The sequence below is a fragment of the Volvox carteri genome (assembly GCF_000143455.1).
Source record: "Volvox carteri f. nagariensis unplaced genomic scaffold VOLCAscaffold_64, whole genome shotgun sequence".
Taxonomy (NCBI): domain Eukaryota; kingdom Viridiplantae; phylum Chlorophyta; class Chlorophyceae; order Chlamydomonadales; family Volvocaceae; genus Volvox; species Volvox carteri.
Window position 1 is genome coordinate 536,738 of NW_003307607.1, and position 26,436 is coordinate 563,173.

Consider the following 26,436-nt stretch of genomic DNA (forward strand, 5'->3'; position numbering starts at 1 on the left):
CATGGTGGACCCGTGTGGGACAAAGTGTGAGATTTACAAAACCCGAGCACCAGGAATGGTTTGGCGGTTGGCGATCAGTTGAGGTATCATGCATGAGACAGAATGCGCACATGCGACGGCGCACTCGCACGGAGGTCATATTCATACTGTGGTTTTGTACTGAGATTAACTGTCGCCAAAGCGGCCCTCCACATGTTGAGGAGGGGGAGGCTCGCCTCCATTGGGTTCTGGTACGACTAAGGTAATCAGCTTCTTCGAAGCCTAAAGGCTTCGGCCCTTGTGCGGCCAGTCGCCCCGGGGGGGGCCCTGTATGGCACTGGGCTGCAAGTGAAGGAACGGTGTCGTGTTTGGCCTATGCGCTCACTCTTATGGATAGCTGCGAGGGCCAGGCGACGGCTGGCGGCGTTGGAGTGGTGATGTATGAATGTGTGGTGTATACACTTGCTGCTAAGGCGCCTATGCGAATCCATGGATGTGCATCGCACGCCGCCTCCACCTCAACAAGAACGGCTGAGTATGAGTTCCTGGTAGTGCGCGAACACAGCCCATTGCCAGTCGAAATGGAGAATAGGACATGTATAAGATGTGCGTGAGACAAGGATGGAAGTGCTGGATCAGTTGGCATGGATGGGCTGGAGTTGGGGAGTGTGGCGGAGCTGAGCCATAGCTGTACCAAGGAAGTCCAAGGAAACAACGAGAACACCGTGCGGCCGCACAGCAATCAAAGCAGCATGAGCAGAAGCAGCGTGCCCCGCTGCGTGCACACACGCCACACCCCATGGCAGATTAGCTATGAAAGGTCGCTTCGGTAGGGTAACCGACATTTCAAGATAACGACCCGGTAACCGACCGGTAATGTTACCCGTCGGTTACCTTACCAACCGATAACCTTATCGGTTGGCGATCCCCCAGTTATTGGGGTCGTTAGCGAAGCGAGGTTAGGTTACCGGCTGGTGACAAGCAAGGGATAGTCAGAATGATCTCCATAGACAAGTGCAGAGGAGCAACATAACCGCCGAGTCTTTGAAAACCAGCCTCTGTACTTCTAGTTGCTTTATCCAGGATGCAAATATCCGCGCGAACGTGGTGAACAAGGTTTTCTAACGTATTTCCCATATATAGCAAGTTCCAACCACAAAATTTTATATTTTTTAAATGTTATGTCGCTCTTCATTAAGACTGTTTCTGGGCCGCGTCGCGTATGCATGGCCAAGGGATCCTAATAGGGATCCCATTGGATCTTGGTCCGGGTTTTGAATTTACCTCTATACATCGTATGTTATAATTAAACAAATTTCAAAATTCTATCATCTAGAAATTTACGTGGGCAGTCTTGTCAGGAGATGTGCAGTCTTGCTGGAGCAGTTGTACAGATTGACAACAACGGGCTGCTACCATCTGATGACGGGATCGACGACCCTGATATCAACCACCCAATCCACAACCCCAGGGGGGTGCTCGTAGGAAATGCTGAGTAGGCGGCATGCCAACTGGCAGCGGTCGTACTTTAACTTCGGCTACCCGAGGTGGCGCGGGCTCAACAGCCCGCCTACAGGCCTACCTGGAAGTTGAGTTTGATGCGTGGGTACGGGACCGGCGTCCAGAGCTGTGTCTGCAATGCCTGACCAACCTCTTTGCAACCCTCTGGCCTGACATCTGTATGGGAATTAATTCTTCGGTGATCGACGGAGAATTGCAGTAGCTTATAAATGCAATCCTTTAGCTTCTGCCCGACCTTATAATTAGGTACTCGTAGTTTTTCCTCACAGCAGGAAAATATACTTGGAAAGAGGCAATAACGAAACACTGTTACCCAGCACCAACAACTGTTACCCAGCACCAACGTATGCAATCCTCAGTTAAGCGGTGCGATGCCGCGAGAGGTGGGGGAAAGTCAAAGCCATGGCCAGCGGGAAGCTATCTTCGCGCACAGATTTATGTGATAACTCCTTCGGTGAATCGATAGAGAAATGTAGCAGGTTTAATACCATTCTCACGTAAGCCTGGCATGCGAGTTCATCATCAGACAGGACGCTGACTGACTGACAGCATTGAACATCGGGGGCATCGGTCTCCCGAACGACGCTTCGCGCCCGGGGCGTCGCCCCCAAACCCGACAATAATACACACACACAAACGTAGAGACAGAAACCATACTTTCCATATCTAGACTGCCTGCATGAGACGCCTTGAAGAAAGAAGCCCTACAGCCCCCTCCACCCACCAATGTCGTCATCACAGCTCCCGCCGGATGAAGACGGGCATCAGGGGCGAGAGAGGGAGGGAGAGCGTTGTCTTGGCCATTCCATCAGAGCACATCCCATCCACACCCACCCTGCCCCTCGTCACACCAACCCCCTTCACAACGTCGCCAGTTCACTCTTCACTTCTTGCATATAACTCCACACCCACTCTCCCCCTGGCGTCCCGCCCTCCTTCCACACACACACACACACACACGCACACACACACACACACACACACACACAAACACAAACACAAACACAAACACACACATATATATATATATATGACGACCTTCCCAATCAATATGGCGCGCCGAGAACGGAGGATTGCTCGTCATGCACGCGCTGCCAACGCCTCTTGCTCTACGACATTGCGGTTGTCCGCAATTCACCTGCCATAATCCCCGCAATGAACCCCCACAATAATCCGCGAGCAGGATTACCACCCAGCACGTCGTGTCATGTCATATCGCCTGCACACAGTGGCCCCGAGCTAAAGCCACCTCATCACCATCACCACCACTGCTGTCAACCCCTCCTCGTCCAAAATCTTTTCACTTGCCGCCTCATATCCTGTAGCAGGCAGAGCAGTAGTTGCAGTAGTAACGTTGGCGACACAGCAGCAGCAGCAGCAGCAGGCGCAGTAGTAAAAGGACATTAGCAACAAGAGCAGCAGTAGTAGCAGTAGTAGCAATAGCAGCAGTAGCAGCAGTAGTGGTAGAGAGGATGGCAACGTGCGGCATGGGTACATGCGCAAGGTATCACGGTGCATGTGGGCGACGAAGGTTTTACACACCACAGTTCTCCTCCCCTCACCACGCCCTCCCCTCCCTCAGCCTTCTCCATGTCCCTCACCCCCCCTACCTGTGTTCGATGACGTTCATAATCTGCAGGGGAGACAGACACGCCAAACCAGCGGCGCTCAATATGGGGTCGGACGACATGCCGCTGCGGACCGGGTCGCCGCGGGTGTGGCTGTGAGGTGACGGAGGCTGGGCCTTGGGTGGTGGAGGTGACTGGACTTGGGACTGGGGTGATGACTGGGCTTGGGGCGAGTGGGAGTATGGGCTAAGGGCGGAGGTGGCGGCCGCTGCTGCCACCGCCGCCGCGCTCGCCCGGCGCATCACATCTGCGGCCTCCTCATCACCCAAACACAACAACCGAGCAGCAGCTTGAAGCTCACGAAAATGCTGGTTACCGGCGGCGGCCCCGCCGCCAATAGTGGTACCGGCGGCTGTAACACTGGTGAAGGATCCTGGGCGGGTTGCTGCGCCGCCACCGCCACCGCCGCGGCGACTGTACGGCGCGAAAAGCTGTGCCAGCCCCGCCACGTCAGCGGCAAACTGGCGGGCGCCTGGGGACGGGAAGAGAGGGGAGCCGATTGATTCGAATATCCCACTACGGATTGGAGATGGGTGGCCGGGCAGTTACGGGGTTTTGAGGGGTTTTCGAAAAAGACGTTTTCCCCTAGTGCCGCTTTTATGCTTCTCCCGCACAGCGCACCACCCCAGTCCCCTCCACCAGAACCTTACCCCTCAAAACCCCGCAAGATACATCGCAATACACCACATACGTACATATAAACACGCATATAAACATGCATACAAACATGTATACAAACATGCATACAAAAATGTATACAAACATGCATACAAACATGTATACAAACATGCATACAAACATGTATACAAACATGAACGCGCCAGCACTCGAGGATCAAACGCAGGGGCCCAACGGGGGCCCGGGGACAGCAACAGCAGCAGCAGCTGCAGCAGCAACCCCTCTGGAACACGCTTTCACGCGGGCAGTGGTGGATTTCTGGACGCGCTTGCGATTATCCACCGCGCTTAACGTCCCCAGGCGGGGCTGGGACGGAGTGGGACCCAGCCAACACATCCTATCAATCGTGGGGGGAGTAACGCGCTGCGCGGAGGCGGTGGAGATCATAGCCGAGCAAACGAGGCAGGGGGCGGAATTCTCGAGGAAAAAAAAGAGGATTGGGTTATTGAGGCTCGGGGTTGAACCAGGGCTTGGGTTTTCTCGAGGGGAGGTCGAGGGGGGAGGGTGAGGGGGAAGGTGGCGGGAGTGAGGGAGTAGGGATAGGGGACGGAGCTTTGTCGCAAAGAAGGGCGGGAGGAGACGGCGAGGGAGGGGTTTATCGGTCCGAGGGAGCTGTGCCGGCGAGCCGGGGAGACAGCGGCCTCTGAGAAGGCTGGGGGACCGGTGGAAGAGTGGGGCGAGACCGGGAGGGGAGGGGGGGAGAGGTGAAGAGAGCACCAAGAGGATGTAGGGTTGAGGAGTGGTAGGAGTCGGCAGGTGGCTGTAGTGAGGGCGCGGATGAGGGGGAGGTTGGTGCCCAGGAGGGGCCGTACTTTTACGCTAGTGCATGCTGCAGGGCTGCTGGGTTCTCTCGAGGTACAAGCTCGGAGTCCTCGTGTTGCGGGGCGTGGTGAGTAAGGGCCTTGGTAGCGCGGTAAGGGGGCCCCGCCGAGCTGGCTACCCTCCCCCCTTGCGATTTTCGGAGGCCTGGTTGCCGGGTGCCGTGGCAGGATCTTCCTGTTCGTGCGCTTTTCGAATTGGCCCCAGCGCTATGTAGGGGGCCCATGGACACGTGCGGTGCTACCCCCTCTGCGGTTGAGAAACCTTCCCTGGACTCGCCCAGGGAGGGAGAGGCGGGGGTGAGAAGTGGTTTCGAGAGGCTGCTTGGCGTCTTGCGGTCTGAGCTCTTTGCGCTCTCTTTCTGTTTGAGGTTTTTGGGGAGCTTGGTGACCTCCCCAGCCCGGGATGACTCGTCGGGCTTCCGGTCGCCCTGGTCCTGAACGCGTGCTCTTTATGAGGTCTTTCTGTACTTTCTGCCCGTAGGAAGAACATCCCGGGTGCGACGACAGTTTTTTGTTAGGTGACCAGCGGACCTAGAACCCGTTTAGCAGTAGCGCTATACCCCCGCCAGCATCCGCCCCACCCACCTGCTCGCGTGAAGCGGCTCTCCGTCGCGATGAAATTGAACATGAAGCGGTTGATGGACAGCGCTGCCCCCCGCCACACGTCAAAAAAGGTGGCCTTGTCACAGCAGCGGGAGAGACGCTCCAGGGAGCTCTGTAGGAAAAATGTTTTTTTTGAGGGCCGGCAAAAACCGGGGCGGGAAAGGAGGGAAAGACGAACCACACACGATTGAAGCTGCTGCCAGGGCAAGAGAGTAACAAACGTAGAACTGACCGAAAGGAGGGACGGCGGGATGGAGTAATGGTAACAAACAACTCAAAGTGCACATCAAGCAAAGAATTTCTAAAAGTAAAAAAGGTTTGGAGAAGTGTGGACGGGAGCATGATAGTATATATTATAAAGCGTCAACTTGACTTGTCAAAGGTGATGGAGGGGAGCCAGTGGGGCGGGGGATTTCCCTGATTTGGACTGCTGCCGACCGAAAAGAAAAAGTGATGAACGTAATGCTGGCCCCCATACGCACACGAGGTCCACTAGCGACACAACCAATTAGGCGTTACAAGCAATCAAAACCAACCAGCTATCCTCTTACTCAACTAACAACAGCGAACAGAAATCACCAGAATCAACTAACCAAACCACCCACCTGAAGATAAAGCAGCGCCGGGGCAAAGGACGGTGTGATGGACGAAGCAGGACGAGACTGGTCGAAGCTGCGGCCATTGCCCGCCAACGCCACCCGGCCACCGCCAGCAGCAGCTGTAGCAGCAGTAGCAGTAGCAGTACCTGTCAGGCTGCCGTCAACGCCGCCGAAACCGTCCTCCGCCTCCTCCGCGTCGCTTTCCGGCGTGAAGGGGAACTGCGGGTTGGCCTCAATTGCGTGACGATACGCTACTGAACACCTGCAGTGCAGTACGACACCGTACGACGCGATACACATTGTAGTAGGGTATGCTGATGATGTGGTCGTGCTGGACATGTGTGCGTGTGGGAGGAAAGCACACGCACTTTCCCCTCTGTAACCCCCCTGCCTGCGGTCGTGCACCCCTCCCTGCCCCTCTCCCTTCCCACACCGCCCATCCGTATGCACATACACACAGCTGCAGAGATGCATATTGCAGCCATGTTTCTGTGGTGCTGGACTATCGAGTTCGTTCGAACGAGTGTTCCAATGCTCCAAAAGGTAAAATTCAGTCTAAAAACTCTAAATTTTCCCGTTCTCATATTTTTTTCTCAATCTTATAGCAAATCAGATAAGGTTTAGATTATGTATGTTAGGTATACTTAGGGCTGAACAAACACACAATCAACCTTATAGCGTCCCTTTAAGCGCACCCCCTAAAAACAAGTAACGTGTAATACCAAACTATATTCCACTCACCCAGCCACCCACCCACCTGCCAAAGCCCAGCGCCAGCTCCCTGGCCACCTTCAGACAGCCATCACGATGAAGACGACAAAACGAGCCCACGTGCTCGCCAAGCACTGGCGGCGGCGGCGAACCCCCACCTGCCGCTGCCACCGCAGCGGCGGTGGTGGCGCCTCCGCCAGCGCCCGCCGCCAGCGCTGTCACGCCGTCACGGAGCGCAAGCCGTGCCGGTGACGCCGGCACGCCGCCGCTGCCGCCGCCGCCACCCCCGCCTGCCGCAACGGCGATTAGGCCACTCCAGAAGCCGCCGCCACCAGCGCCAAGCTTGCCGGCGGGCACGCCGGCAGTAGCACTCGGCGGTGTAGCGGCGCCGCTGGCGGCTTCCCCAGCGGCGGCAGCTGGCGGCGGCGCTGCCGCCGCGAGGAGAGCTTGTACGAGCGGCGCCAGGTCGGTTAATAGAAGCGATTGTAGGTGGTCGTACAGGAAGTGTGCGGCACAGAGGGTAGCGCACACCTGGTGAACGCAGGGTGGGGCGCGTGGTGGGCGTGTGTTGGTGGAAGTGTGGTGGGGCTGGATAGGAGAAATGTGCGACAGGATGTGGCGAAGAGGGAAAGAAGGGTCGAGGAAGTATCCTATTCATGTGCCCATAGCCACTCAGCCGTCACCCTAACCTAACCTACACACCGAAGCGTCGTAGACGGAAGACCTACTAAACACACACACACACCCTGCCACCCACGTCAGCACTTGAGCAGCAATAGTTAAGATCGTTCGAAGAAGACTTGCAGAAGATGCTCCGCTGACAAAAGCCTACCCCAAATCCTACACCCAAATCCAACCCACGTGTCTCGCCACCCCAAAAGCCCCGCCCTAAAAACGCCCACCTTCGGCAGCCCCTCCTCCGAAACCACTTCCCCACGTGAAACAGCCTGATCCAGCAGCCGACTCAGCCGCTTCCGCAGCAGCGCCAGCATAGGGCTCGCGGCCGCCTCTAAGAACTCCCGTTGCTGTACAGGGTTCGCGGAGAGCCACCTGGCGGCGGCGGTGTTGGTCCAGGAGGCGAAGCGAGGGTCGTCAAAAAGGTTAAGAGCCACCGATGACACCGATGCCTTTCTTTTACGTACGACCAGCAAACCCAATCATCGAGCCCTCATCACGTCTCCTTTTCCCTTCGCCCTTCCCCTCCCCAGATCTCCCGCAACAATCCTCCTAGTACGAGCACCCCTACGCTGAATCAGCCTCGTGTTCCTTTTGTGTGTGATATTCCCCTCTGTCCCCATCTTATCGGGTGTCAGGCTGTCCCGTGCACTCCCGTACAACTGTACGAATGTACGTACTTGGATCTGGCCACCAGCCCATCCAGCAGCGCCGCAGCTTCCCGAGCCAGTACCGGCGGCCAGGTGTCTCGTTGCCAAGGGGCTACACTCCCTATCAAGCTACTGCTGCCGCCGGTAAAGCTGCTGGCACCAAGGCCACCTCCCATTCGCAGACTCGACGAGGCGGCGGCGCTGAAGCTGGTGGGGGGTGCGGAGGACAGCGGCTCATCCTCCAGGGAAGAGAAGCCGCCGCCCAGAGCTCGTGCTGCTGCCTGGGTCAGAGAGTAAGGTAAAGAGCGCGGAGAGTAAGGTAAAGAGAGTAAGGTAAAGAGCGCGGAGAGGGGAAAGGACATTGTGCCATGAAGGAAGAAGTCAAAGAAACGACTTTCGAAGTGCCGGAGCGTTAAGGGCAATGGGGAGGTGAAGAGAGTTTTGCTGCGCTAGAAAGGCGGGAGTGCCGCGCCAGACCGAGGCCGAGGAGGAGAGGGAGAGAGCAGTGGAGAGCAGTGGAGAGGAGAGGAGAGGAGAGGAGAGGAGAGGAGAGGAGAGGAGAGGAGGGAAGCGGAGGGGTATGGAGAGGAGGCCTATGAGGGGCAGGGTCGGAATGGGTCGGAAAGGTAGGGAAAGAAAGTAGCGGGAGATGCAAAGAGACATAGTCCCTTTCAGCGAGTAAGCAGATCTGCCGGCTGGAGGAGGGAGGTGGGAGGATGGAGGAGAAGGGAACAGAAATGGGAGAAAATGTGGGGAGTGGGGAGAGGGAGGAGGGAAAGATGGGAGGCTTCGAACGGGAGGCCTGAAACCCGCGAGCTGCGGGACGCCCTGCGGGAGAATGTTGGCCGTCCGGGTCCCCCAACATCGAAAGCGTTTGTGCCGTACACGATACAACCTTACACCTCTACAAACATGCGTAAGACGTGTCTTACAGCATGTCTTTCAAAGACAAGACACATACACACCTCCTCTGCCGGCACCAATGACGACTCGTCGTACACGACCGCCTCAACGGCCCGCAGCGCCGCTGCACCCTCCGCCGCAGCCCACGCCTGCAGCAGGGATGGCAGGGCCGCTGGCGGGACCGCCCCACGTGTCGCCTTCTTAGTAGCCGCCGCCGCCGCCACCGCCACCGCCGCTGCCGCTGCCGCCGGCCCCGGTCCCGCGGCGGCCACGGCCACGTACCTCGCGTGCATGTCGGCGGTACCGACGGCAGTGGGATCAAATTGATCGCAAGCGCGTCTCCGCTGCAGCACTGCTCGGGCGGTGAGATAGCAGGGAGAGGGTAGGGGAAAACTCATACGCAGAAAGCGAGCAAGAAAAGCAAGAAATGCAAAAAGGGAAAAGTGTAAACCTGAAAAAAATGCAAAAAGGCCTAAGAAATCAACTGCCGATTGGCTCCGGGGGTAAGGGTAGGTGGTCGGGTACGGGTGGGGTAACGACTGGAGCTGTGGGGTTGGGTTTGGATGAGAGGTAACTGTGGGGTAAGGGCGGGACGAGAGTAAAATATTGGGACGACGATCCAGAAGTTTTTGTCCCTGGTTTACATCCATTCATTCAGCCAATCATCCATCTGCATTTCCCGAGTGGCCAGCTCCTCACTTTCCGGACCCATCCCCCCCTCCCACTACTACTGCTACTACTATTACACTACAAGACTGGTCGTCCGTGGAATAACTCCCGCCCCCCATGCCCTTGCTTTCTTACCCCTTATCCCCACGGCCCACCCCTCTTGCATATATTTCCCCCCCTCCTCTCCCCTCCCTTTTCCTGCCATGTCCATTCTCGGCTTACCTGCTCCTCCGGCTGCAGCAGCAGCCGACAGCATCGCCATTCCCCGCGCCGCATCCGCCTCCACCCGCGAGCCCGTCGCACCCAGGAGCGGTAGCATCGCCATGTCGTACGCCGCAGAGGCGTCCATAAGGCCCAGCAACAGCGCGTCAGCCTCCGCCTCAGCAGCAGCAGCACCGTTGGCATCCCCGTCTGCCGCCAAGCCGTTGCCATTTTCCGATAATTCCTCATTGCCTTGGTTTCGGAGTTCAAGAAGGGCAGGAATACGGAGGTCTCGGAGCAAGGCCAGTACGGCATCCTGCATGGCCCTGAAAAAGCCACGGAGAACGCGGAATGTAAGGGTGGGTCCATATCCAAAAGCAAAGAAGTAATCAAGGGAATGAGGAAGGGAGGGAGGAAGGAAACGAAGGGAAAGATGGGGGAAAGACAAACCACGAACGAGTGAAGCTGCTGCCAAGGGAAAGAGAGGGGAAGGAGGGTGAAGCGGTAGGAGGGGGAGACTGGTACACATATCCGCGAGAATCAGCCAAATTCCCATCCCATGTCACGCACCCAAGCCACGCATCCCCACCTAACCTCCGCTTCCCAACCAACCAACCAACCAACCAACCAACCCAACAACCAACCCAACAACCCTCCCAATCCCAAACCGCAAGCCCCACCTCGCAAACTCCGCAGGCATGTTGTAGTGTGGTTTGAGCTGCAGACACGCCAACATGTCGTCAAGGGAGGCCAGCGCGTGGCCGTGCTGCCGTACAAACTCCAAAACAGTGCAGTACAACCATGCCGGCCTGTCCAAGCGTCCCGTGGGAGCGGCTGCGCGGCGTGGGGAGTGCATCGCGAGGTCAAGGTGTGTTGGATGTGGAGCCGTGGCCGTGGAAGAAGCATTCATCCCACCATCCCACCATCATGTAGAGCATCCCGGGGCAGCGGACCGCAGGGGAGAGCTTCAACGCCCCCGACTACGCCACTAAGCTAAGAGTCAGGTGCTCCCCAAGTAATTCCCCTCTCTGTGGTGTTTCAATTGATTTTTGAGCCGCGATACGGAGATTGCCGATGGTGGTTCTTCCTCCCTGTTTGTGCGATGTGTGTACATGTATGTGCGGATGTCTTTGCATGTGGATTTGTGTAGGGAAGGGGGGGGTGTACGCAAGAGTCCAAGGAACAGCTGCCGACACCCAAAGCAACAAAAGTGTTAAGGGTGTGGATATGTAATTATACATATATAATATGTATATAAGTATATATATATATCCAACACTTATATAATTGGAGGTACAGTACCTATGATTGGTACATGGTAAGTTCCTAAACACTATATATGTATATATATAGAGTCCATGGCCTTTGACGGGCTTTGACGGACAATCCCCCATTCGTGCGGGACTTGTAACTATTGGTCGCAACAATCCAAGAAGAAGAAGAAGAAGAAGCACTTGGCCACTTCCACGTTTCCCCCTCCCCCCAAACAGCCTGAGCTCCTTTCCCCGAAGCCCACCACTTCTCCCTTCCCTCCCTCCCCTCCCGTCCTTTGCCCTGGGCGCCCTACCGGGTTGGAAGTGGGCACGGAGCTTCGCCGCAACAGGCTCCGCAAGAACCTGCCGTACAGACAGCACAAACATGGGTGTACGGCAATATGGGTGTATGGGCGAGGACAAATTCTTAAGGATCCCGAGTCGATACGTCAGGGAGCCACAGCATTTATGGGAGATGCTTGTATGATATTGATACCCACCGCCAGTCTATATTACCATCATCTTGCATCCTCATACGATTCCCATTGCCACCACGCGATGCCGGCCCAAACCCCCTTCCTCCCTCTCTCCCTTCCTCCCTCCTTTCCTCATCCCACCTTAGCTGCCCACAGCAACGGCTTGGCTCCAGAGGCGCCATCGCTCTCCTCCGCCTCCGTATCGCCATCACCACCATTTCCTGCCTTGTTCTCGGAGCCCTGCGTTATCATTACGCCATATGTCGGTCATTTCATCACAACCAAGAGCAACACATGCGGTTCGTAAATGCGCGTGCATATCTGAGTCGCGGATCGAAAATGAGCCGTGTGTGTCTATGCATGCATGCGTGCATGTGTGTATGCATGTATGTATGTATATATGTATGCATGTATGCATTCATGCCAAGGAAGAGAGGGGCGGCGTGTAGAAATGGCTCCAGACAGGGTGAACATGCATGGGTGCATGTATGCGTATGCGTATCTTAACACAAAATGTGTGCGTGTGTGTGTGTTTTAATGAACTGAGCCGCGTGGGAAATGCGTGTGTGTACGTGTATTAATCTGCAAAGGTAATTTGTTCAAGGAGGCCGAAGCGGCCGAAAAACTGCTGAGACATTCATCCGGTAGTACTAGTGGTGGTCCTGGGTGTTCTGGGTTGTTGTTGTAGTGACAATGATATGGGCGGCCATCCTCCTTTCCCTGGGAGCGCCTCCGCACGTCTCTTAGGTTCACGGCCTCCATGACTCCCGACTCTCAACTCGAACACAAGAGAGCATTCTGATCCCCCCCACGGACGCCTTTCGGTCAGTCCTACGTTTGATACTCCCTTGCCCTGGCAGCAGCTTCAATCGTGTGTGGTTCGTCTTCCCCCCCCCCTTCCCCTGGCAGCAGCTTCACTCATTTGTGGTTCGTCTTTCCCCCCTCCCCTCTCCGGCCCGCTCCCCACGTGCCCCACCTGAGCCCCTCCCGACAGCAGCTGGTAGAACTCAGTTCGCTGCTCCACCGCCATCTGGTAGTGGGTCAGCGCAGTGAGGACACCCACCTGTTTGGGAGGGAGGGAGGGGGGGAGGGAGTTGCCGCGGAGGAGGACGAGGAGGGAGGGGGGGAATCACATGCGAAAAATCAGAAATGGACTGGAAGGGGGGGAAAGGGGGGTAAGACAAACCACTGGCGAGTGAAGCAGATACCAGAAATAGACGGATAGTCCAGGGAGTTTGAGGGGGGGGGGGAAGATGAACCACGAACGAGTGAAACCGCTGCCAGGGCAAGCGTTTAGGGGGCAGGGGAGGAGGTTGGAGGGCGGGGGCCTTTCCTGAAAAGGAGGAAAAGACAATTGAACGCAAAAAAGGCGTTGGTGGACAAAAATGGGACTTGTCCAAGGGCAGGAGGAACCACCAAGCAAAAAATTATGAATCACCTGCCGACATGCAAAGTGCCTATTGGCGGGGAAGTCCAAAGCAAGGCCCAAGTCAAGGACGTCGACAGTTGACGCCTTCACTTGTTGCTAATGTAATTCCCCTTCCCTTCCCTTCCCTTCCATCCCTTCCTCTCCCTCTTCCCCCCCCATCAGCAAAAACTCCCCCCCACCGACTTTCCACCCCACCCCACCCCACCCTTCACACACCTTCCCCCCACATCCCACACCCACCAGTTTGCGCGCCTGAAGGGGGTGCTGTTCGAAACCCCGGAACAGCGCATCCTCGGAGGAGCCGGAGGAGCCCAACGCTGGGGCCCCCGTTGACCTGAGAGTCCCCTCCGCACCCGAGCCCGGCCCAGCCACTCCAGGGGCGGCAGAACCGACTCCTCTACCCCCTTCCATTCCTCCTCCATCAGCCAGTGGTGGGGGCCACTGGATTTTCGGCATAAGCCCCTCCGCCTCCTGCGGTGGGGAGTTCCGAGGTTGACTGTTCTGAGGGTTGGAATTTCTTGAGGGTCCATTCATTCGATCGATTGGGTTTGGTTGTGTGTGGTTTTCATGAAGGGGCGAGATGCGTGCGTAAACCGATTTTGGTCTTGTTATAAGTGGGTGTGTGAATGAGGAGGGCGGAGAGAGGACGACCCTCCGGAAAGAAAAGACGCACGCCACTGGGGGGGGGGGGTGAAAAACCCTGACCCCTCGGGAGATAACTCAAGGTACGACCCAGACGCACAGGATAGGCACTCATTGCATTTGCATGTGCAGAGGCGGAGGCCGTGCAGTGGTCGGTCGCACCTGGCGCAGGCGGTGACACAGGCCCGCTCCGACGCGCTCCAGTTTCGATTCCAACGGAGCCACCAGCTGCTCGCTGCTCCCCACCGCCGCCGCGGATTGCGCCACTGGGCCCCCCTCTGCGTCGGCCGCGAGACCCGCACCACCCTCCGCAGGCGCCTGCCGCTGGCTCAACACCTCCTGTAGCGCGTTGTTCAATATGGGTACGGTTCATAAGTACAGCAGCAGATGCCGGAGTGCATAATCTCATCCTTCATTCCAAATCGGACATCCCCCATTTTCTCGAGACCCGCGATCCACACACACACACACATCTCCGGGCCCCCTTTGGACGCCGGCAGTTCGCTTCTGGCTTCCTTGCATAAAATCCCCTCCCCCCTTTCCGTTCTCCTTGCGATTGTAAAGACGGTTCCTTTTTCTCCCGACAATAGCTCTGTAAATACAAAGTTCTTAAAAACATCTGCTTGCTCTTAAGGGGCCACTCGGCTGGTCGAGCCACACACGCACAAGCCATAATTAATAAATTCCGTTTCCTTGAAACCCCCAACCCGCTCCTACATCACCTGCACCAGCGCTGCTGCCGGATCTGCCTCCAGCTGCTTCAGCTGATGCAGGTGGGCACGCGCCGTTGCAATTGCCGACGTGACGCCGTACGCCGCACTGACAAATTCCGCCTCTGCGCGGCCCTCAGCCTCCACAGCGGCCGGGTCAGATGGATCGTCGTACGCCTCCGAAACCGGCAGCGAAAGCGCCTCAAAATTGGCCCCCGCGCGGGCAGCATTGCGAACAGACTCCGCAGCCGCCTGCAGTGCAGCCATGTGACTGTTGGTTGTTTGCCTGTTTGCTCGTCTTTGCTTTCCCCCTCTATTTAATTGTAAATAATTTGAATCGTGTTCCTCGGTTCGGGTGCTTGTCTGCGAGCTTTGTAGTGACTTTGCAGGAATGGGTGGGAGGCGAAGACAACTTGAAGAGCAGGCTAGTATGTACCACAAAGGGCTTTTCTTCATAAAAATATAAATCTAAAGTATATACATGAAAACAAATAAAATCCCAAATAAGAGCCTTAGCATAAACAAATTTTCCCAAGAGCACCATCCGGGTTCCGTTGCCTTACTAAACCCTAAGCCCCAACACCCTTTTCCCCCGCACATCGGCAATGGTCTCTCTTGACCCTGATGACTACCCCACCCCCTTGCCCGCCCCGGCCGCATCCCGCACCCTTACAAACGCTACACCTCCCATAAACGTATCCCGCATAAACAGAAGCATACCTTGAGCGATAACATATACTGCCGCACAGTCCCTGCCACGTCCATCGCCTCAACCAGGCCCAACACGTCGTCAGGGATTGCCCCATCGGGGAAGGGTCCGGCGACCCCGGGCGAAGCACCACCGCCACCGCCGGGGTATGACGCTGCGTAGGACCCTGTTCTGCTGTGTGACGGGTCCAGCGCAGCCAGCGCCGTCGACGCACACTGGGCTACCCAGGAGCGATACTGCTGTCGCTGCTGCTGCAGCAATGTCAGCATGCCTTCCGGATCGGCTGGCCATGAATAAGCTGACGCGTCAGCGGCAGTGGTGGCCGCCACCTCGGCGGTGTCGCCGCCATCGGCCCCTTCAACGCTGTCAACACCCTGGTCCCGCCCATTGTTCGCTGACGCCCTGCCATCTCCGGTGACGGCACCGTCACTGGTGATGCCCTCAGCACTGGCTCCGGCATAGGCATTGCCATTGCTGTAGCCATAGCCGTCGCCAGCAGAGGGCTCCTGGCCTGGGCCGTAGTTGTAGCCATAGCCGCCGCCAGAAGAATAGCTGGTGGCGGTCGTGGGGTCAGGATCCGGGGCGCCTTGGGGATCATTCCAAGCGTAAGCCCCGATGGCAGACGTGCTGGCGGTGGCATTGTTGTCCGTGCTTTCAGCTTCCGCACCCGCGCCACGGAGTTGCGTTTCGTGCAGCATGGCGTAGGGATGCTGGCGAGACAAAGGTTTGCTTTACTTTCACGTTGCAGTATGGGGTTACTAGATGGGGGATGAGTTGGGCAGCAGCAGTAGCTGGAGCTACCCTTGGTGACACACGGCGATGACGGTAGGAAGTGGGGAAGCTGCTATCGCTCCTAGTATGTGCTGATCCAAGGCAAGGCAGGTCTTTTTCCTGTTAAAGATCAGACAGTAAGGCTATCTGAGCTGGCAGGCCGGCGTCAGGAGAGCAGCAGAAGCCGCATCCAGCTTGCATAGATACAATGACTCAGAATGGGAACGCTTCTGCAGCGCTCGGTCTTGCGAAGCTGATCAAGTCCTTGCAGAAACGTCCGTCGTGCAGTTTAGAGGAGAAGAAGCGAGTAGCAACGGACCCAGCCTTGAGTTGAAGATTAGGGGGGAGGACAAGTCAAATTGCGAGATTTCGTGTTATCAGGCTAAGATTTTGTATAATCCCCATTCGGATCAACGGCCCGAAATGCAGCCTACCTATGTCAGCGGAGTGTTAACAGTGCTCAATGGTGATCAGCAAGGTCACTTACACGATCACTACTGTGCAGCTTTCTAACAATTTAATGGATGAAATCATAATCCCCCGTTATCTGAAAAGATACAAGTGGCCAGGTACACGGTGCCGTTGAGCGCTGGCATGGCCGTCACGACATGCCCTACGACAAGCAGATTTTTACCATTTCCCTACGGACAACCGTTGTCTGCGAGGTGTTAGATCGCAATCCAAACATGGAGTGATTGGAGGCTTGTTTGGTGTACGGGAAACGTAACCGTCCGTGCCTGTGATTCAGAAATCCATGGGGTAACAACCGAAACTCGGCCTAACCTTATTTAGTTTGTATCTTATTTTCAGCTTTATTCGTATGTTCCGTATATTGGAAGAAAACCTAGCATATCATGCTTTTTCTCTCACGAAGTAGCCAGGTATACGTGTCTGAGCATTTCACCTGGAAGCCCTGGAGCCTAGGTTTCTTTTCTTCTCGAATAAGGAGCCTATATTTTTGTGGATAGACTCGTAAGACGTAACGTCACGTCAGAAATGGCAGACAGCGGCCCCACGGCCGCTGCCAGTGTCGCGCAGTCCTCCATCGCAGTTCCAGGTTGGGCTATTGCGACCGCTGCTAGCAACATCGGGGAAACAGCATCGCCGCAGTCTGGGCCGGGGCAAGGTACCGGCGCTGTGTCGCTCGAAGATTCACAGCGGACCTATACAAACAGCAACCCGACCAGCGATCAAAAGGTTGCCCGCCCGTCCGCCATGAGGAATATCGCCGTTCTCCCGTTGGAGTCAGCTAGCGGCGCGCGAAGTCGCCCAAGTGCAAACCAACGTTTGCCTGAACACGACATCGAGAAGGGCTCATTTAAGTTGGCAAATACTGAGTCTAAAGTATCAAAGCGGACGCCGACAAACTGCAGTCCGCTAAATTCGCGGCAGCAGTCAGTAGTTCCTGAGCTGCCGCCGGAATGGCAGGTTGCAGCAGGCATTAAGAACTCGGGCGTGTCAGATTCCACTTCTAGCTGTTGCGGGAGGATCCGTAGCACAGATGGCTCGGGTACGAAAGGCGCGACGGTCTGCTCCCGAAAAAGGTGGCGTGCATGCGCTCACAGCGTCATTCTGGAGTTCAAGGTTAGTTACCTCATGCAAGGTTTTAATGCATGTATATGATTTGGACATATAATTAAGCTTAAGTCGAGTCCCTGGACCTACCTTTATGCCGTCCAAGGCCTTGTCTGGGGTCAGGTTGGAGAAACGTGCAAGGACCTAGGGAAAAGGCTCGCGCAAGGGGCTGTAGCATTACAAAAGTCCGATATGCCTTCTTTCGCGTCACTCCATCACCACGATACCGGTATTAGCTGTCGCAACCTTACCCCGCACCCCGGCCGATATACCGTATTTACCTCTGCAAGTCAAGTTATTCCATCGTCATATTTGTTTCCCTTTCGCAACATCCAAACATTAATCACCCCAACCCCTTTCAACCTACAGAAAGTAATAGAAGTGGTTCATACGAAGCCGCTGGTGTTGCTGCCTGGCATTGCGGTGTTGGCCATTGTGCTGGGACTGGGGCTGTGGGCGCTCATTGCCGCGTCGAGTGCGGAAGAGAGGTTCAGACATGACTCGGCTACCAAGGTAAGCAAACCTTTAAAATTCGTTGCCGGGTTTTTGCCGGGGTTTTGCAGCGGAAAGGGAAATCGACTGGGGATTGACTGGGGAATTAAGGCTTCCGAATGCACGCTTTGAGGCGGGGTTTGGGATTACATTGGGAGCTGCTAGCGGGGTTGGATAGGTACGACCTTTGTTGTGGCTTTTGTTGGATCTGGGCGTGGAGGGGTTCTCCTTGCGCGTGGGAATGCGGGTTCAGGAGATGGGTTGGGGTCCAGCAGGGGTAAGGGAAGTTCATGGGGGGAAATTTGGGGTAAGAACCAATCGGTCGGTTGGTGAAAGGGAAGGCCCTGGAAGGGAGAGGGGATACCGGTGATGGGCTGTCCGGCTACTTTTGGCGTGCGTAGCTGTGTTTGTGGGGTAGGTTGGATGGGTGGGGAGGTTGGATGGGTGAAGGGGTGCCTGGCTGGATGGGCGGTTCGGATTGGGCACACCACATGCGCGGCCGCTTTCTTTCCTCCCTGCCGTACTGCCGTATACCCATCCTGAGATATTTCGACGTGACGCGGGTGGCCGCTTCGGTTGCAGCCGCAGCCTGATTGCTTCGCATCCATGTCTATTGTTAATCGTGTCTTCTGATGCGACATTTCGGTTCTCCTTCTCTCCCCTTTTTTTTCCGTTTCCGAGCGAAATTATTGGCCTTTAGGTCTTTAGGTAGCAGTCTCGGCGACTTTTCTTGTCCCTTCCTTGTCCCGCAAAAGCTCAGCTCACCTCAGCTCACCTCCTTGCGTGCTCCTTTGCAGATCGCCACTGACAAGGCGCTGTACATTCAAACAGAGCTCGACAAAACCTTCATGCCGGCGTACGTGGTGGCGACTGCCGTACAACAAGTAGGTCTGTTAGGAGACGACGTTAAGGGCTCATGTCGGGCCCTGGGCTGAAACAGAGAGCGCATTCTAGAGAGTCGTTGTCTCCAAGTCTGGTTTTTTTGTCCAAAGGATTGGACTGCTGCAAGACGGGAATGGCGAGGATGGCACCTGGGTCGATGTCCGCGTAAAACCGTGTGTTAGTGCGTGGTTATCCACCCTCCCGCACCACCCTCGCCGTCCCCTGCTGCTGCTCTTACCGGCAACCCCTTGCCCTTCCCCTGTACCCCGCCGTTGCGACCCCTCACCGTTATTCCCGGTGGTTGGTGGTTGGCTGGCTGGTCGGCTAACCGCAGGATCCCAATTACTACCCGACCCAACCGGCGAACCTAAATCAAGTGTATAAAAACCAGTGGTACCTGGTCAACAAAAAATTTGATAAGCTGGCGGGCGACCTTATTGCTTTGACCAAGGTACGGAACGTAATTTGTACGATGCACAATACGGCAAGCCGTCCGGAAACAGGGGCGCGGTGTGAGGGTTTGTGGGATAGCACGATGGTTTCTGTAAAAGCTATATTAGACCACCTTTTTGTTGTAGCCACTTAGTATGGTTTTCCTTCATTAGCTTGCCATGGCCTAACGAAGTCACCGTGTTTTACCGAAGCCACCAGAGGGTGTTTTTCTTTTGGCTAGTCATGCTCTGCGCAACCCGCGCGGTTCGCGTGTATAGGTGTGATCTGTTGATCTGCCGCCGTTATCGTACTACAGGCTGGCTCCGTTCGTACTGTATCGGCCATCCCACACGGCGTCATCCGTACAATGTACCCGCTGAACGGTACGGAACTGGCGCACGACAGGAATTGGGGCGCCATTGGGAAGAACTGGCTCAACGATTCGGTCAACGCGGCGCCAGTCAAAGTCTCATTGCAATCACGTAAGTCACGTACGATATTCGACCATCTCAATAAGATTCTTACGATGTACAATTTTACCGTACATCCTTGCTGGTACTGGGCAACACCGGGAGGGATTACACTAAGTGCAGCAGCTTTGGGGTTTATTTTGTGGGCAATTTTGGAAAAGTGTGTGGCAGATGAAGCCTTTGGCAAAACTTTATAAATAAATATGCCGCTCTGTTTAAGAGCACTTAAATAGTATCCGTATAATAAATAGTACTCCTTTTTTCCCTGCTGCACACAGACAATTTGACCATCATTGGGCCGTACAACTTGGTTCAAGGAGGCATCGGCATTGTGGGCATGCAATCTATCTTTGTCAACGCCACCCGCGAGGACACCTTTGGCATCCCCCCAGGTACGGTCTAGTACGACAACTCCGTACGAATGTACGGGCATGTTGTGTTGTACAACACATTTTTTCTTGCCGTTACGTCGGGTATTCCTCATCCTGGCGGTCCCGCATATGCATATATGCACGAGTCGCTACTGTTACTTGGGCTGCCAAAATTTTACACTCGAAGGACATATCAGCCTTGGGTCAAGAGTTCTTTCCCGCCTTCCATCACCCCTTGACAGTTTAGTCCAAGAGCACCCATTTTTTAAGATCGCGCATTCCGCGCATGTGGTTCATATGGGGTGTGGCGCCCGGGTTGGTGGTGTTCACTTTTTCGTCGTCCCTCCCCAATCTCCCCGTGTCGGCGGGGCCGGGGCCCTCATCTTTCCCTTCCATCCCTCTTCTGCCGTACAGTAGTGCCGTGCAATCCTGATCTCCTTCCCCTCCTGCCCCCTTCGTACTGCCCCGACGTACATCTTCCGTTTACACACACACGTTTAAGGCCCCAACAACGCCACCGGGCCCACGTCCTCCATCCCGGGAATGCTGGATCTGACGTGGCAGCCGTCGAACGGGAATGCCCCGCGATTTTGGGGTGAGTGTACTTCATGTATGCTACGAGTGTGGGGTATTGGGTTTTGGGGGGTTGGGGTTACTGGGTAGTGGGAGGACGTGGGAAAAAGTGGGTGGGTGGGTTTGAGGTGTGTGTGTGTGTGTGTGTGTGTGATATGCTGAGCAGGACGAGGGCCGCATGCACGCGCACTGTGAGCCTGCTTTTGTGTGTGTGTGGGGGGGGGTAGGGGTAGTATTGGCGAAGAAAGGCACACACCACACCAAGGTGGCGAAGACGTCGCTGGCAGTGAAGGGCAAAGATTAGGCAAATGCTGTGAATTCTTTGGGAGTTCACGCGGTAGGCAATACCCGCGACAGTGAATTGATAGAACGAGTTCTTGGAAACGCGGTGTATGGGACAGGCAATCTACAGAGGACATGAATGAAAGGAGACGTACACGGTTTCGGAGCACTAGCTCCGGAGCACTAAAATCACACACACACACACCAGCTAATGGTAGCAAAGGCGTTATTAACATGCCATCATTTTGCCGTGCTGCGCTGCGCGAGTACAGAGGGCGGGGGTCCCCTCGGACAAGCTCACGGTGTGGAAAAATCCATGTATTCAGAAAAGATATGAGTTAAAAGCGCCACCATAAAAGCACCTCTACCACAACCATCACCACCACCACTATCACCACCGCCATCACCGCCACCGTCGCCTAAGTTTACAACCTCCCCTCCCGCCTCACTTGCGGTTAATTCTTTTGTTTCTTTTTGCACATGGTTTCCCCGGCCCTTCTTCACCCCCCGAGGACTTCTTCTTCACAACCGCCGACTGGTTAATTATGCTTTCTTCACATCCGCCGCCGCAGCGGTCTTTCCTTGGCAGCAGCTTGATTCGCGCATGGTTCGTCTTTCCCCCCGCGCGCACACACACGCACAACACACAAAACACACATCTTGCTGGTCGCTCCCCTCCCCCGCGTGTGTGGTTCGTCTTTCCCCCGCGCCCTCCCACAGGGCTAGTTACCGTGCTGCTGAGCTGGGACTTTCTGAGAGACAACGTCACGAACCTGCAGGACTTATCAGCGCAGGTGGGGCTGCAGCCGGGCTGCAGGGGGAAGAGCGGCCCGGGGGCAAGGAAGAGGGTCAGGTCATTAAACCGAGGGGCCTCCTCTTGAGTGCATGCCAGCCCTCCTCTTTATTGTATACTGCTCCACACGTGGAACAGTACACAATAAACGGAAGGGCACTCCTCCTCTTCATTGTAAATGGAGAAAAAACAATCTCTTTGGACTTTGCAGCTCATAAGCACGACATGGAAAATCGGAAGTGGGAACTGTGGGTTGGGTTGGGGTCGATTGGTACGACATGAAGGAGCGTACGATTTCCGGGGAGTCGAAATGATGATGATGATGATGATCTTGGGGATTGTGATGATGATGATGATGATGATGATGATGATGATGATGATGATTTGCTGTCGGATTCGTTGAGGAGCTGTTGACGAGAGGAGTCCGTAGTATTTCTGACTTTTACTTGTCCCGCGCGTGCGTCTGATATATGTTCAACGGTTAGTTGATGGTTATATATGTTCAACGGTTAGTTATTCGGTTACGGTTTACAGTTATTCGTTTGCGGTCAGCTATGCTATTAAGAATTACGCAGAGGGCGCTACAGGACACCAAGGTACCCTGACAAGCTCATAAACTACATATCCCTTTCAAAAAAAGCCCTTCAAAAAACCGTTTTCCACCCCTAAAAGACCCTATTATCCACGCACACACGCGCGCGCGCTCTCTCTCACCACATCTCCTGCTTCAGGGTTACGACTACGTGCTGACGCGTCCGGATAAGAACAACACCAACTTGGCGGTGGATTGGTCCCCCGGCATCGACCCGCCACGACCCCCCGGATTCAACGTCTCGTCGTCTGGGTCGCGACCCCTCATCTACTATGACCTGCCCAGCGTGAGCAAAGGGGGAGGGGAGCTCGGGGATGTTAGCGAGGGTGGGATATTGGCCTGTTGTGAAGAGGATGAGGATGGGGAGGAAAGGGCAGGGAGGAGTGTTTTTAGGAAGTACCCTAAGGTATCTTCTTCTGGACGCACCCCTGTATTCATTGGAAGCTTCTTTTGCTTTCTTGGGGGGGAAGGGATAGGCACACCCGCGCTGTGGAGTTGCTCGGTAGCTCGACCGTACGGATGCGAATGTGAATCCGAGAGCGAATGCGAGTACGAGAGTGGGAATGCTAGTGCCCGCGTGAATGCGAGTGCGAATGTGAATGCAAGTGTGAATGCGAGTGCGAGTGCGAATGAAGGAGGGAAGTGGTTTAGCCCCTTAATCCTTTTGATGCCTACTTTAAGGCTATGGTGCTCCGCTCTTGCAGGCCCTGCAAGACCCGGTGATTGTCAAGGTGCCGCTACCCAACGTGGAGTGGACGTTGTACGTCAGTCGTACAGGAGGATGGGTGCCGTCATGGAAGGCGCCGCTGATTGCGATGGTGGGTCGTGTCCCGTGCGGGTTTGGGGGAAAGGATTGTGTGGCGGGCAAAGGTGTTTGTGTGCGTGTGTGTGTGCATGTAAGTATGTATGTGCGTGCTCCTGGGAAGTTGGCGACCCATCTTCCTCGCTTCCTTCCGTACCCAAATGCCATACCCAAAAAGTAACATTCCAGTTTATGTCAAGAGATAGAAATACACCCCACAAAACCCTGAACCTCTCCCTGCCCCACCTCCCCGCCGCTTCCCCCTCACTGCGGTTCTCCCCCGCAGGTGGTCATCTTGTCCTTTGTGTTGTCGCTGCTTGTGTTTGCCGTACTGGTGTCGCGGGTGCAGCAGCGGCGGCTGTTGCGCGACGTGGTGGTGAGCACGCAGGGGGAGCGGCAGGACGGGGTCAGAGGCATAGAGATCCAGGAGGCCGGCAGGGAGTTTAGCACCAGGTTGATTTTGTTGTTTTGTGTATTTTGATGTTTGCCCTTCAAGGGCAGCTGGGGAGTTCAGTTCACTGTGTACGGCTCTGTTTTCTTTTGGGAAAATACACAGTACGTCTTTTTCCCGACACGCTTGTAATAAACAATCTTGGGCAACGACAGCTGATATATAGCGTTTTGTCTGCAATTGCATGTAATATTGTATGATGTCCCACCTCCCCTGGGCAGTTGACCCTCCCTTGCTTCTTGCATGCATGTGACTCCAGCTCCCTCCTTTCCCCCTCCCCCTGACGGCGTTTAATTCCTTGTTTCTTCTCCTGCACATGTTCCCGCCCGACCTTTTACCTGCCCCACAGGAAGCTGCGGGTAAGCTGGCAAGCACTACTCGTATTTTGGAGGATGAGAAGAACCGCATGCAGGTGTGTGCGTCTGTATGTATGTAAACAACACAGGAGACCGGGTTCTTTTGTTTTGTATGTTTCGGTGCTGACTGCTCTTTCCCACGCCTGCGAACCCTTCTTATCCTTTCCACCATCCCTGTGGTCGCATTCCATCGCGCATTAAGCTTTGCCTTCCGTCCCTATCCCCCCGTTCTCCCTTTCTCTTGTGTCTCTCTCGCCTCTGAATGGCGCACGTGATTCCCCCCCTCTTGCCTTCGCTGTCCCCCGCACGCGCGCGTGTGTGTGTGCGTCTCTCACCCCTTTCCTTACCCTTTCCCTAACCTTCCCTCCTTCCCCTTCCCTCCTTGCCGCCGCATGACATCTCGCGGGACCAACTGCGGGTCATTGCACTGTTGTGCGGTTGTTGTTGTTGTTGTGGTGGTGGTGGTGGTGGTGGTGGTGGCGGTGGGTCCGCAGGCTCTCCTCGCGCGTCACTTCGACCTGATCGATCTGTTGGAGGGAGGTGCGGGGGGCCTGGCGGGGTCGCTGCAGGGCGCAGGGGGGGGGGGTGCCGCGGCCAGCGGCGACGGCGCGCGTTCCCGTATCGACATCCTGCGACAGAAGATGTTGCTGACTGGGACCAGCTTGCGGCGGGAGCAGCTGGGGGAGGCCGAGCAGGTGCGTGTGCGTGTGTGTGTGTGTAGGAGTATTTGCTTGCATGTGTGCTTTTGTGCGGCATTCGTGTGCATGTACGTATGTATGTATACATGTTTTGACAAACAGAGGCGTGTGGCGATGTACGACGGCCTAAGGAACCAACAATGTAGGCATTAACAGCATGTTGTGTGTTTTCCACACGGGATAATCCCCTCGTGAGTAATTGAATAATAAATTGAAAAGTTGATAAACATTTTCTCACGCCCGTCTCCACTATCATATCCACACGTCGACCCTTTTTTTTGTGTCCCGTGGGACTGTATCTCCCGTCCCTCCTTCCGCAATCCGCATATCACGGAGCTCTCCGCCATCCTCCTTTCCCCCCTTCATAATGCATATAGCCGCCTCCTTTCCTGCGCTTTTTTGAACGTCGGCAGCTTTGACAAAACTTTCGCCTTGTGCGTGTATTTATTCCTTCCCCTGCCGGGCTCATGACGGTGCTGTCTCGCTGCTCTGTTCACTTTGGCCGGGGCGGGGGGGGGTGTTGTATTGCAATACAGGTCACTATACAGGAGATGTTGGGGGAGGGCACTTTTGGCAAGGTGTACAAAGGTGAGTCCATGTTAAGTGGGTAAGTAGTATGATGGATGGGGGAGGGGGGTTAGAAGGTGTGGCGAAGTGGGGGCATGGACTTGGGCTTTCGTAAAGGGAAACTTGCAGATTTCGTCTTCTGTTCCCTCCTTTTTATTGTTTTTGGTTTCGCGGCGTAATAATCTCCTTTTTATTTTATATTAAATTTTTGTTGTTGAATGTTTATTTTTTAATAGAATATCTTTTCTTCTTCTCTGGCCGCCATCGTGCACGGCCTCGGCCTCTTTTCCTGGTCCTCTTCCGGCCCACATCTGCACTCACACCGCCAAACCACTGCGCAGGTTTGTGGCGCGGCACGGAGGTGGCCATCAAGACCATCGTCCTGCCCGCGAACATGAGCGGCAAGGAGAAGAGGGAGAAGATGGCGGTGATGGAGGCAGCCATCAGCTCTTCCCTGGCACATCCCAATATCGTACAGGTAAGAGGAGCCGTGTGTCCGTCCGTCCGTCTGTCTATGTACTATTATACTTGCGCGCGCGCGCGCGTGTGTGTGTGTGTGTGCATTTGCGCATGTTTTCTCATCATTATCATTATGAGCGCTCTCTGCTGGCCATCGCTTGATGTACCGACCTGCATGTGCAACTTCCATAACTACTTCGTCTAACCGCTGGACATCGCTGCTGCTGCTGCTGCCGTACACGGTTTTGTGGCCGCCGCCGCCGCTGCCGTCGTCGTCGTCACACAGACGTACACGTACCACATTCGGCCGCTGCGGGACTCCTCTGTCACGCCCTGCCTGCCGCCGCCGTCGCCCCAGCGAACTGCCGCCACCCCCGCCGCTGCCGGCGGCGGCGGCAGCGGGGAGGCATCCGGCGGAGCCGCCGCCGGGGCCGCCACTGCTGCCGCCACTGCGGCCGTCGCCGCCAGCGGTGACGGTGTCGGACGGACGCAGGTGGGTACGACATGACGTCATTCCCGCCTTGCAGGAACAGTGTTAACATAAGTACGGCAATGAACGACAAGCACGCAGGCTTGTTGTGCCATGTCCTGTTGTAATGTGTGGGCCTTATTACTCCTCCTACAGTCCCCACAGCCCCCCAAAGCCGCCCTCACCCCGGCTCTTCCCCCACACGCACAAACACATCACACTTTGGACACAGTTACACACGTGTCATTTCCATCGTCTGGATACATACATACGTACATGCCTGCCTGCCTGTCTGCATACATACATACATACATACATACATACATACATACATACATACATACATACATACATACATACATACGCCTTGTGCTTGCAGATCCTCGCGGACGTGGGAGCCATCGTGGTGGGCTCTCCAGACTCATCCGTATCGACTACATCCGTTTCCGTACACAATTGCACAAACAACGCCTCAGGCGCTGCCGCGGCGGCGTCGGCGGCGGCAGCCGTCGCGGGAGTCGGCGCTGCGTCGGCGGCAGCGCCG

At 55.6% G+C, this 26,436-nt stretch overlaps 2 protein-coding genes across 2 annotated transcripts in view; one reads left to right on the forward strand and one right to left on the reverse strand.

The window, feature by feature from the left end:
- Window positions 1-1,683: 1,683 nt before the first annotated feature.
- On the reverse strand, window positions 1,684-15,555 carry VOLCADRAFT_107374 (uncharacterized protein; the record flags this gene model as incomplete). Its single annotated transcript, XM_002956710.1, has 19 exons — window positions 1,684-2,241; window positions 3,111-3,600; window positions 5,213-5,457; window positions 5,836-5,902; window positions 5,976-6,091; window positions 6,571-6,586; window positions 6,699-7,071; window positions 7,443-7,590; window positions 7,896-8,146; window positions 8,831-9,120; window positions 9,660-9,964; window positions 10,319-10,472; window positions 11,206-11,254; window positions 11,509-11,607; window positions 12,344-12,430; window positions 13,013-13,267; window positions 13,601-13,777; window positions 14,161-14,400; window positions 14,869-15,555. 19 exons carry the CDS (start codon window positions 15,553-15,555, stop codon window positions 2,205-2,207), a joined length of 4,086 nt encoding a protein of 1,361 aa, XP_002956756.1. The 3' UTR covers window positions 1,684-2,204.
- A 1,069-nt stretch (window positions 15,556-16,624) lies between these two features.
- Window positions 16,625-26,436, forward strand: part of VOLCADRAFT_107375 (uncharacterized protein) — a gene marked incomplete at its 5' end in the record, with an annotated part of 18,356 nt that continues 8,544 nt past the window's right edge. Inside the window, 16 exons of the mRNA XM_002956680.1 lie at window positions 16,625-17,212; window positions 17,573-17,716; window positions 18,493-18,579; window positions 18,912-19,028; window positions 19,326-19,491; window positions 19,758-19,871; window positions 21,426-21,499; window positions 22,230-22,376; window positions 22,795-22,908; window positions 23,179-23,268; window positions 23,693-23,755; window positions 24,194-24,394; window positions 24,934-24,985; window positions 25,306-25,442; window positions 25,710-25,916; window positions 26,272-26,298. Of these exons, the coding sequence (XP_002956726.1) occupies window positions 16,625-17,212; window positions 17,573-17,716; window positions 18,493-18,579; window positions 18,912-19,028; window positions 19,326-19,491; window positions 19,758-19,871; window positions 21,426-21,499; window positions 22,230-22,376; window positions 22,795-22,908; window positions 23,179-23,268; window positions 23,693-23,755; window positions 24,194-24,394; window positions 24,934-24,985; window positions 25,306-25,442; window positions 25,710-25,916; window positions 26,272-26,298 (2,328 nt within the window). The remainder of the gene's footprint in view (window positions 17,213-17,572; window positions 17,717-18,492; window positions 18,580-18,911; window positions 19,029-19,325; window positions 19,492-19,757; window positions 19,872-21,425; window positions 21,500-22,229; window positions 22,377-22,794; window positions 22,909-23,178; window positions 23,269-23,692; window positions 23,756-24,193; window positions 24,395-24,933; window positions 24,986-25,305; window positions 25,443-25,709; window positions 25,917-26,271; window positions 26,299-26,436) is intronic.